The 12524-nt window shown below is 38.2% G+C and overlaps 1 protein-coding gene and 1 long non-coding RNA gene across 2 annotated transcripts in view; both read left to right on the forward strand.

Annotated features, from left to right (window-relative positions):
* cdh23 (cadherin-related 23) overlaps positions 1 to 3230 on the forward strand; it is a 232171-nt gene extending 228941 nt beyond the window's left edge. The window contains exons 67-70 of the mRNA XM_053620401.1: positions 451 to 573; positions 701 to 808; positions 1998 to 2426; positions 2837 to 3230. Coding sequence (XP_053476376.1) covers positions 451 to 573; positions 701 to 808; positions 1998 to 2336 — 570 coding nt within the window. The 3' untranslated portion in view covers positions 2337 to 2426; positions 2837 to 3230. The remainder of the gene's footprint in view (positions 1 to 450; positions 574 to 700; positions 809 to 1997; positions 2427 to 2836) is intronic.
* A 2623-nt stretch (positions 3231 to 5853) lies between these two features.
* On the forward strand, positions 5854 to 9373 carry LOC128605202 (uncharacterized). The gene is made up of 2 exons (XR_008385508.1): positions 5854 to 6022; positions 7652 to 9373. It is a non-coding gene; the product is annotated as an uncharacterized LOC128605202 (long non-coding RNA).
* The last annotated feature ends 3151 nt before the right edge of the window (positions 9374 to 12524 follow it).

Here is a 12524-nt window from a genome sequence, read left to right on the forward strand (position 1 = left end):
TAGAGTCATAGTTCAAGAACCGCGGCTGAAATATTTTGTTTTTGCTGTACTGTTCACATTAAAGCTAAGATCAGTGATTTGTAAGTCAGAAGATATTTTGTTAGCTGTGGTGCAATTCTCCTAACGTCATTTGAGGAGGTGTGTGTGTGTGTGGCCTGTCGATTCAGAAAGCTCTCCGTATTGAACTACCGATCGGGCATGCATGTGTTTTGGGTTTGAGTTGTTTTTTTTTTTTTAAGGATTTGATTGAATTTGTCGGGATATGAAGTTTCAAAACAGATTGGCTAGCTTCTGCTGATAATTACTTGCGTACACCTTTAAAGGTATAATAAATTTACATCACGGTATAGCATCATATGGTATAACACCACATGACGAATCTTAACCGTGCAAAATGGAGCCAAAAAAGGCATCGTACAAATAGGTATACCGTTTATGCTCGAATTCTAGGGAACTTTCGGCCGTGAGCCTCAGGCCTCGAAACCAGAGGACGATCGCTACCTCAGAGCCGCCATACAGGAGTATGACAACATTGCCAAGCTGGGACAAATCATGCGTGAGGGACCCATTAAGGTGAGTCCAGAGTACAATGCGCCTACAGTAATACACATGTTCATGGCCACAGAGCTGAATCGCCACCCAGACCAGATCTCGTGGTAATATTTTAACATCACTTGACTGATCCCAATATCTTGATCAGGGCTCGCTGCTCAATGTGGTACTGGATGATTATCTGAGACTCAAAAAGCTCTTTGCCGCACGTCTGGTCACCAAGTCGACCAGCCAGGACCAGTCGTCCATCACAGAGGTGGGAGATAAAGCAGGAACTCTGGGAGCACTTCTCCCTCACCTTCACAAACCTGTCCATGGCAAACCCTCACTCTATCTCTGATTCACCTTTCTGGACACACACTACCAGTCAGTCATTTTTCATTTATGAAGGAATTCATGTCTAAGCTTAGCGTGTGTCTGTGAAATGTTCAGCTCTAAACCTGTTCACACTGCTTTCTCACTCCACTGCACTAGAGGGCGATGTCTCACCCTGTTGACGTTTCTATACCTTTCTGTCTTACTTGATCTCTGTCCCTTTTGTTCCTCAGATCTGTGAACCCTTCCTGGATATTTCGGCTAATCTGTATCCGCGTTTCCGAATTCACATTCACGATATCTTACCGTTGGCTGCATAGAGGAACATTTTTCGAACTAACTCTCTACTAAGACCTTGCTTTTTTTTTTTTTACCTCCACTAACCCGACGGCACAGCTGTATTCTTTTAGGATTCCTATATGGTCATCGTTCTTTGCTTTTCAGATCACTCTCTGATTTCTTCTGTCTAATACGATTATTTTCCCCTTCGCCCGCGTCACTACTTTTCTTTTTAACCTCACTTCCTTTCCCAGTTCTATTGCTTCTTTCTTCCTTCCTTCTTTCCTACCTGTTATTTTGTGTTAATGTTTTATTCTTATTACGTGCTGACGCTGCACTTTTTCCACTCCACTTCAGTGGAAACCACTCGCTTTTCAGCTCCTTGCTTACAGGTTTCACCACTTCCTTCTCGTGTGACAAAAGAAACATGAATATGTAAACTTTTTCCTAAACTAATTATTCTCTTTTCCATCCCAGTACATGTAGCATCACTTATTTCCTCCTCTGTTGGATTTCCCGGTTTGCAGCCCACACACTTCCCCTTGTTGCTTTACATATCTGTCTGTTATTTTTTTTTCTTTTGTGTCACTTAAAATATCCTATCCGTGGCATATCAAAAATATCACCTGTGTGAATTTTCTGAATTTTCCTTTACCTCACTTTCTCTTTTTGCTTTGTAGGTAGGTTTGTAGCCACTTCCTTCTCTTCTTCACCGATTACAAGACATACTTGTGTGGCTCAGAATTTTTCTGTGCAATTTTCCACTAACACCTCAGTCTCGATATTTCCTTTTTTTTTTTTTTTTTTTTTACTCTGCTCCACTCATCCATCCACCGATCCACCTTCCCCAGCTGGTCCAGAGCGACCTCGACGACGACGACGATGAGCGAATGAGCCTCGGAGGACGAGGAACGCTGCGATTCAAGCACAAGCATCCTGTGGAGTTGCGTGGCCCGGACGGAGTCCATGTGGTCCACGGCAGCACAGGCACACTGTTGACCTCTGACCTCAACAGCTTGCCGGAAGATGACCAGCGGGCGCTGGCACGCTCTCTGGAGGCGCTGCATGCCGATGGCGCGCTGTACGCCGAGAGAAACGCTCGCACCGAGTCGGCCAAATCCACACCGCTGCACCGCAACAAGGGCGGAAACTCGCTTTCAGAGAGCCCGCTGGAAATCACAGAGCTCTGACTAGCCGAGGCCTCGCTGGTCTGAGAGGCACCGTTGAGAAAGACCGGTTCTTGGCCCCCTTCATTGCATCTTCTTTAAAGAAGACTGTATGTGAGTATCAGTGGGCCACAACTGAAAGAATCATGAGTGTGTCCGGAGCAGGGGAGGTGGGAACTGTACAGAATGGACAGTTTGCACAAGTCAAGCCTCAGGAAATGTTTTATTTATTTATTTATTTATTTATTTATTTATTTAATAAGCACGTTAAAGACGAGCAAAGCGCTCGTTGGATATTTTCTTTAACGCACAAAATAATCCGAGGCAGCTGACCGCTCAGCTCTGTGCTCGGACTCATTTGGAAATCTTTGAATAAAATGTGTTTTAAAAGTTTAAAGTGGTCTGGTATAACACGAGAATCCCATTTCCAAAGTCCTTTTTCCTTTATTTATTTATTTTTTTTCCTCGAGTGTTACACGTAAATGAAATTCCTTACTGTATTTATTTATTTTTGCTGTGATCAGATCTGTAAGGCTGTGGAAATCTTCAAACTCTATGGCTGCAGACTTTCGGTCGAAGGACATCGTCATCCAGGACAAAAACCGTGAAGATGCTTGGCGCTGCCGATGAAACACGCTCGTACACTCACAGGGGGTTAAAAAGGGATTTACAACCCTCTCAAACCAGCGAAAGGCCCACGTAGGAACTCTAGGTTTCGTTTTTTTTTTTTTAATGTGTGTTTGGTTGAATATACATTTGATATTTGGAAAAGGAACCTGAAAACACCTCTGTTTTGTTCCCCTTGGAGAGAAAACTACAAACAGCAGCTGGACACAATAGACGATTTCTATTTCCTAAATCAGCTGTCTTCCCTCGCGAGTCGTCATGCGGACCATGAAGACTAAGGCGTAAACAAAATGAGACGTAAAAAAAAAAATTTGAAAAAGAGAAGCAAAACAAGAACTCATCTCTTGTGTGGTGTAATGAAGAGTCCAGAGGCCTGAACATCTCAACACAAAAAAAGGCCAAAAATGAACGTCCACAAAAAATCCAGTGACTTTGGTTGAACTGTGACTCTGACGTTGTGAAAAATGAACAGCAGTGAAAATTACGTGTGCATTTGTTTTTGGTTTTTTCCCCCAAAAGTTTTTCCCCCCCAACAAACTCATGAGGTTTTACTGTGTATATATAAAAAAAAAAAAAAAAAAAGGTTTTAGTTCAAATCAAAATAATTTTGTAACACTGCCTCTTAAAAAAAGAGAGAAAGAGGGGAAAATATTTTAAGTTTAATAAGTATTTATTTTCCTTTGAGTTTTGATATATAAAAAACAAAATATATAAAGAATGGACAAAAAAAAAAAGATATTTTTTGAAAAAACCGGAAAGCTGAATGAAAAATCTATCAGCTGGATTTTATTTTCTATATCTGGTATTATCTGGGGCTTTTTGTTTTTGTTTGTTTGTTTAAACCTTTTACGTATATTGTGTGTTGGACCTTATTTTTTAAAATATTCTTCTTTTTGTAAGTTTTTTTTGTTTGTTTGTTTTTTTAGTCTTTTCTGTGTTTACGTCACCAGCTCAGAGGTGCTAGACGGGAAATTGCTGTCGGATGATCAATAAAAGAAATATGCAGCATTTTTATCCTCCTCTGGTCACTGGGACGGTGGGGAAGACGGTCCAAAGCAGACAGGAGAGTAATAAGAGTCAGAGAATAATAAGGGTCAGAATTCCGATCCATATTGGTGCAGACGTGCAGGATATTACTGTACGAGAGAGGTCTGCTGTCTGCGCCGTTACCTCACAGGCCTAAAGCTTGGCAAGAAATACACATGAAAATGTTAATCACAGTTCAGAGAAAACAAAATAATATATTTAATTTCAAAACATCCATTAGATACTCTGCGAGAGAGGGAGCCAGATCTCTCTTTATTAACCGGTTACAGGTTTTATTTTCAGTATTTAAGACTGTTTAATTGCTCGTTATTGCGATTCATTACATCTAGTGAAGAAAATAAACCCTTAAAATTTCTAAGTGCAGAGCAGAAAGGCTTGTATCTGGTGGTTATTGAGAAATCATCAGTTTTTGTTACCCAAGGTCATGGAAAAACATTAATAATGACCATACCAGGACTGAGACCCAATATCACGCGTGCTTCGTGTTGGAAAAGTACATTTTAGAACAATTCACCGTAAGCAAAAGCATTGATGATGAGGTGATACTAAGAGAACATCCAAAATCGACACGCCTCGTGCTGATGTTCTTTCCTATTGTTCATTCCTGTCATGTTCTCATCAGCAGAGTCTTTTACAGATAACTCCACTGCCACCCCGTGCTCTGGGTCCTGTGCGGGTGCAAAAGGTGAGGTATTTAATCCAGAGAAGAAAAGAACGTCAGATAGGATCGGTGTGTTAAAGCAGTAGTGATGATTTCAGGGTAAAGCTCCTGTTTTACACGGTTCCAGCTTCATTTTCACCGCTATTTACTTTCTTCTCTTTCCTTCCAGGCTAACTTTTACTAATAGACATTGCCGAAGCGACAGTGGTGAGGAAGATCTCCCTGAGACGACACGAGGAAGAAACCTTGAGAGGAACCGGACTCGAAAGGGAACCCTGATACCCGGCAGTGGATTATAAATCGTTACAGTGCCCGGGTACAGAAGAGTAAAGACAAACAGGAGTAAGTGTAAAAGGGATGAGCACAGGACAGTCTTTATCCCGGTGAGATTATTTACTTCAGCAGGAAGACAAGTCTTAGGAATAAGATTACTCTCGAAAAGACTTGTGCTTCATTATCTACATTCATTAAAACGCCGCCTTGTGCAAATTAAATCTTTTTTTTTTTTTTAAGTTGTAATATGCGTGTTTTGTAAAAATACAACTTTAAAACTACACTGATTTATGCATATGAAATATTAAATATATGACTTCTTTGTTATGAATAAGTGAAAAAATAACTAAAAAAATTTAAATAAAATAAATACATCAGGTGCAAGTAGATGTCCAAGGTACTGCTGATACAATTTTTTTTTTTTTTTTTTTTTTAATAAATGTTTTTATTTATTTATTTTAATTTAAATGTAGCTTCAGTTTGTCAGCGTTTCTGTCATTGTGTACATGTCAAAGTTTTTGGTTGGATATTGAATTTCTTTTAATACATTTCTTATCATCTGGAATAGCTCAAATTATGTTCAATACTGAGGAAGTAGTACTAATAATGTTTATATTGCATTTTCTTTTTTATTTGGACAAAACGTCATCCGTAAATGCAAGTGGGTAAAGAGAACCCCGAGCAGAATTTAATCTAGAACTTGAGCTTTACTTTATTTATTTTTTTAAAACACTATAGACTGAGAAACAAGAAAGCTGTATTATTTTTCTTTTCATTCTTGTTTATATGACGTTGTTTGTAATTGTTCCTCTCATTAACAATGCTGGAAGCAGAGTGCTTGTGCGCATGCGCAGTCCAGCGCGCTTTTAATTGCTGCAGCTGAAATGGCGGAACAGTCAACAAACTCAGCAGAGCTTCAGGTAGAGAGTTTTAGACTTTTTTTTTTATTGTCGTCTCTTTCAAACAAACTTGTTTAACGGTGACTCGTTTTGAATAGTTTCAGTCAGGTTTCCATGAATGATACACTTAAAGAAGTGAAATAATAGAGTGACACGCCAGTGTGGTGTTTGTCTGCAGGACTCGGTGTCGGTTAAACGCAGTGGTGGGTTTTCTTGCTTTTCTGATTTATTTTTTAACGAGTTACCTTGTTTTAAAGAACTTTGACTGCTTATGGTGACTTATTTCACTCCCAAAATCGGGTTGTAAATAAATTTATCCAGATCTCACCGCTACTATAACGCTAATTTGCGCCTCTAGTGGATTGTTTTTATTTCGGCAATCACAGCCAATTAGCGGCGGTGAAACAGTGTGCTATAAAAAGTGTGTGTACGGTGTGTGTGTGTGTACGGGGTGTGTACGGTGTGTGTGTACGTTGTGTGTGTGTGTGTGTGTGTGTACGGGGTGTGTGTGTGTACGTTGTGTGTGTGTATATTATTGAAACAAGTTAGAGCTGATTTATATTTCTGCCACTGCGGGGTGAGCCTGTGCACATGCAGTAACTGAGCGACTCCACTAGGGGGCAGTATGACTACACCAGTATGTACAGATTAAAAAACAGCCTGGGCCAACAACATGGGCTTAATAGTGCAATAGGCTTTCTTTTATTATTATTTATTTTAAAATATTTATTACTCGTACAAATAACCTGGAAGATATGTAAAACATCATAAAACTATAAAGGTTTAACCCCTGACTTCAGAGCAAGGTTAGTGGGGTCAAGGAGTTAATAATAGATATTCAAATGTCGAATCTACCTACTTAACTGTATCTTGAAAAACTGACTGATCTTACCTAATGTGCCTTTAACTTTTTTTTTGTTGTTGTTCGTTTGTTTGTTTGTTTTTTTTTTTGTTTTTTTTTTTAAGTGCTAGGTGGAAGGGGAAAAAAAAGAAAGCAAGCATGCACGATTTAAATATACAGTATGTAAAAGGAGTCGATTCTCACTAAATTTATTTATTTATTTTTAAATGTATATTTTATTTTAGTGTTTTCACTTGTCTGTATTAACCATAATGTGTATATAAATTATTAACTTATCCGGAGTCTTTCGATTTTTTTTTTTTTTTAATTACTTTTTAATGCATGTGATATGAATGTTAACATTTTCTAAATATCATTGTCGTTTGTCGTATCATTGACGTTTTATTAATTAACAAAAGAAATGTTAATAAGGTCTAAATCAAAATGATAGAAGATAATTACGCTTGACGTGTACAATCGTATTTCAGTCTACGGTGTAGGATCGTTCTTTACAAAATGTTTGTTTTTGGAGCGTCCCTACAGAATTGTCTAGCTCTGTGTACAGAACACTGTGTCTATGGGCTAGATGGAGCAGCGGCTCAATGAATATTGTTTGTACAGAAATGCGGTTTATTTGTGGAGCTCATTAAGGCAGTGTTTATTAATGAACCTTGTAATGTCCATGTACAAGACTTTGTGTGGGGTATTTTCGAGTTGTACTCAGGCTGGGAATTTTGCTGAAACGCTGCGACTCTCCCCACAGGCTTCATATGCATGAGAATTTGTGTACTGTAAATTGTAAGCTGTAGTCTTGCACTAAGTGGAACACTCACTGCACCAAACAGCTGTTGTTGTAATTGATAGTTCAGTGCTGTATGCCTGTTAAATGAAACGATACTCTAGATCATTTCTATATAAATAGTGTAATGAATGCGGCTGTATTGTAGATATATTTACTGATCTGATTTTTACATCATCTCTCCTGCCTCAGATGGATAAAATCAGTGAGTGGGGACGGGGAAATGCCCCTCTACAAGCACAAATCAACACTACTCCCTTGCCACCAGAAGCAAATATACAAAAAAACAAAAAAAAAAACCCCCCAAATGTACAGCGTGCCACAGTCTGGTTTCTCTTCAGGGATGACGGAAGCATGTTGGTGTGACCTTGTAAGTTATGATTTAGTTATATTTGTTTGGTATTTCCATTACAGTTTAGGCAAACCACTAGATGGAGATGGTGGGAGATTTTTGACCGAGTCTCTTTATAATCGCAGGTTTGAAAGTATGGGTTCAAACACTTGGTTTTATTTACATGTCTCTTAAATGAGTTAGATAGACTTTAAAGCAGTTTTGCTAGATGTTTATTGCTTTGACTAGTTCATGACTGCATGCAGTAATCACACAATCACTTTTATTTATATACAGGGCTCATTTAAAATACCGAGATTTGTTTGTTTGGTTATTACAAACAAACCAAAAAAAACCCCCCCATCAGATTCAATTTAACTCTAGTGTCATTGCGACAAAGATGAAGAAATGCGGTTTGCATTTAATGAGGAAAAAGCGTTATGTGCAAGAAAGAGACTAAATAAGGTAGGATGTCTGTTTATTGACCAGTAACACATCAACAGCGTCTCTTAACCCTCGTGCGTCCTTATGGAAATTTGTCTTTCATTATTATTATTATTTTTTACGTCATTTTGTCTTTGTTAATGCAAACAGCATAAATTTAGCAAAAGGTGCGTGTTTTTATTGGCATTTTAATATTTCGCCATCATTTGCTTTCGTAAATATATTTTAAAGTACACTCAGGACCTTAAGGATAAAAATGTCCCCATTGAAACCCATTCAAACCGCAATATTCAATCATAAAATCATGCATTGTGTATTAATAGATTTTTATTTTGTTGACTAGGTTTCAAAACATTTGAATTTTTTTAGAAATAATTCTGAAATGTGTCGTATTTTCTCAGGTTTAGCCTCTGGGGGAAATCCATGCTTTTCCTTTTTTTCTGATTCTGTTGTATTAAAGAGTGCCGCGGACTGACTGAATAAACGATGCAGCTATAATTGTGTGTGTGTGTGGATGGATGGATGGATATCAAAGTTGTGGTTTGTATGTGTGTACTGAAAATTTCGTGTGTGTGTGAATAGTTTGAGAGAAAGAAGTGATATTGTACTGGAAATCACAAAATCCCACCCCATGTATACAAGACAAAGAAGGTTCCTGAGCTTTGAAGATTTTTGCATTATGTAAAGAAACTGGCGTTTAAAGGGTTAAAATTCTGACCATGAATGGATGTTTGATAATTGTGATCAGAACTGATGCTGGTAAAAAAAAAAAAAAAAAAAAAAAAAGAAAGAAAAGAAATGAATACATAATATTTCTGACAGTTTTTTGACATGGACATTTTTGCCTTTATGGACCTGAGTGGTTTTTTTTTTTTTTTAATCTGGCACTGCATAAAATTATGAATGCATCAAAATGAATAATGTTAATCACTGACTCCTCAAAGACTGTAATAATGAAAGTAAAAATTTCTGCGTAGCATTTAGTATATAGAAAATAATTACTCAACATCAGTGAAAGTGGAAAAAAAATTAATGTATAATGTTTTTATGACAGTTTTTGAACATGGAAGTTTTTGTCCTGTATGGACCTATATGTAATTATTTTTTTTTTCGTTGACGCATTAAATGTGTTAAATGTGTTAATTAGCATTTATCTGAAATGTACACTGTGAATGAATTTGAAAACACACATGAACAGACCAACATTATGTCCAAAGTGGGTCCCCCCCGTCCCCCCCCATCTTGAGCATTTCCACATTTTGTAGTGTTCCAACCTGAAACTGATACGGATTTAATCGAGCTTATTAGTCAATTTTCTAGCTTGATGATAACGATTGACCTCATTATTAAGTTCATGATGAACTTTTTCATAGGACTGTTGTTCTACACTCCTCCATGAGAGACCTCCCAGTGTTTGAGCAGCTAAGGAAAAGCCCTCTGCTCTGTGACCTAGAACTGTTTGAGGTAAATCGTCCGACATGAAGCACTAAAGATTAGTTTAGGGAATAAAAACTGTACAGATGTATGCAGCTTTTAAAGTATTTCATTGCATTTTCAAGTAGACGCAGCTTTTATTCTGCAACTGTGCCACACGGTCTTCGGCGAGAAAGGATCTCTGAAATGCAGCATGGAAATAAACGTCCTGATGGACCTACAGGACGTCCTACAGGAAATTGAGGACGGCGGTATGTTTTAGCCAAATGAAAAGTGTAACGGTTACTCGTCGGGTTAATTTGTCTTCGGTCTTTTATTGTGTAAAGACGAGGTGAACCGTCGTGGTGTGGTATGAAGGAAATTCAATTTAAACGGTCGTCTTATTTACTCTGTGTAAACAGCAGTCTATCTGACGACGACTGCTTTTTGTTGAAGTTCACATTAACAGCATTTATCATCGCTTAAGTAACGTTGTGTGCAAGTGAAAACGTCTGTAAGCTAAAGCTAACACTTACCGTCAGATCTGCAGACGTTGAGGTAATGCTGACTTCTCTTCGGGCTCTTGTTGGTATGTTGATAAATAAATGCCAATCGGCTTAGTTTATTCACGGCCCAGCTGATTTTGATCATGATGCTCAGAGCTGAAGAATAATAAAAAATAAAGCTGTCCGGTGACGTTCTTGCTTAATACGGTGTGAACATTGTGTTAGCTGACCTTCATCTGTTTTAGTTCTAAATGTAGACACACTTTATTTACTGTGCCTGAATTATTTACACTGAACAGAACGCTCACTTTGCATGAGTTTGTTCAACTAAAACAAATCTTTTATGTAAATGGTATATAATCTACAGAACGGCGAACATCTAAGTCCTAATTTTTTCACCAACTCTATCAACTGGATGATGTAACGGTAAGACAGCTACTCTTGTTTTGTTTTTTTAACATGATGTCACATTAACTTTTCATTTTGTCAGGTTTTAACAAATCTTTATTGAGTACTATTTTTTTTTATGCCACTAAGCTGTCTGTGTGTCTGAAATTCTCAGCGCGATATCTCAAGAATAAGTGGCTACATGTTTGTAGGATTTATATGGAATGGTCATGTAGTAACCAATAGATGCACTGATTTTGGAATTGATCCAACCAGGGTCAAGGTCACAGCACGGTCAAATGTCTGAATCAGATTTTCCTTTAAACCTCGTGTTCTCCTCCTTTCCTGTTTACACGCATGGTGTCTGGGGCGCACACATTTTTTGAGTGAGTGTCCACATTTTTAATAATACAAATTCTTTTTTTTTGTTTACTTTTCATGTACACGTTTATGCCGTGTTTTGGGAGATGTGAAATATGTATATATGAAAAATGTATATTTCTATATATTAATATTTGTATTTATGTATATATTTTATATATTGTTTTGTTTTATACACAATATATGAGGGTGTGTTTTAAACCTGTTTACCACAAAATTCCTTGACTCCACCCTTAGCATGTATCTGAAACAGGCACGAACTATTTTCTTCAGTGCTGTGTCAGAGGCTGGTGTCTGAGCAGATGCTGTCGTCTCTTCACAGGAGGGGACACCAGTGCTTCAAGGAAGAGCCTCCTTTGGAAATTCTTTTCCCTCTCCCATGATGGATTCACATCTTTCTACACCACAGAGTCATTTATTGTAACGAAGACAACCGCTGGCTGATGCAGTGTTTTCCGTCTGCGGCTGTAGCTGTTAACATTTGCAACATTACAAACACAAATTAGTATATCTGCTGGTGAAAGAAATGCATGACTGTTTAACTTAGTTACCAACTGAGAATGCAAATTAGTAAATAATGCATGAACATATAAAATTTGTAAATACTGTGTCAGGGTTGTCAACTCCACCTTTGCATCCAAGATCACAACACGTTATTGGTTTCCCCGTCACTCACTTTGGCCTCCTTGGGGCATGTGCTCATCAGCAACATATTTTTTTAAAAAAAATTTTAAACCCTTTTTGGGGCAATAAGACACAAGACTGTGTCTTGATGAAGGCAAACTGAGAGGAAAAGGAAGCTCGGTCTCTTTATTCCACTTACACCACAGACCCATGCCAATGATTACAATTTAAAAGAAATATATATGCATGAATGACATGATGGGCTTTTTTTTTTTTAGTTCCGGCTATAATTCAGAAATTTTGACTGGAATTAGAAATATTATAGAGCCAGTGACCTATTTAAAGGATAGTGGCAATTTGCCGCTCCGGAGAACTTTGTCCCGTACTTGGTCATGGCTTTCTGGCTGTGGGACACCCCCTCCACCTTTCAAAGATCAATGAGGCATGTAGCGGGGGATAATCTTAATTGTGCAGCTTGTCACCTGCAGTTATAAGAACAGGTATCCAACAGGCTTTGTGATGTGTCCTTGTTCTAAATGTAAATATATGTGAACTCTGAAAGGATGTTGTACCTCATATGGTATGGTTAAGCCTGTAGATGCCAAGGTACAGGCCATTGGGTCATTTCCTGGCTCCTTTAAAAAAACAAACAAAAAAGAACAAACTTGTGATACTGTAAAGACTGCTGTTGTAAAAATTGTTGATTTGTTGTTACTTCTGCTGTGAAAACTTGTGATATTATCGTAAAGACCCCGATGCTCGTACTGGTACCGGGACTCCGAGTCTAGGGCCACCGACCAGCCGTAAAGTAACTCTGAGGCAGCTGAACAAAGCAGCCACTGGTTAGGGGTGACAAGAAAGGCAGATGGGGATGCCATCTTTGATTGGCATGCCAGACATCTATGCTGAGACTTTTGGAGATGTGTTAAATCAAGGAATCTAATAAGGGAGGTGCCCACCTGATGAGCCCTGTGAAGTG

The sequence above is a fragment of the Ictalurus furcatus genome, chromosome 3, assembly GCF_023375685.1.
Source record: "Ictalurus furcatus strain D&B chromosome 3, Billie_1.0, whole genome shotgun sequence".
Classification (NCBI taxonomy): domain Eukaryota; kingdom Metazoa; phylum Chordata; class Actinopteri; order Siluriformes; family Ictaluridae; genus Ictalurus; species Ictalurus furcatus.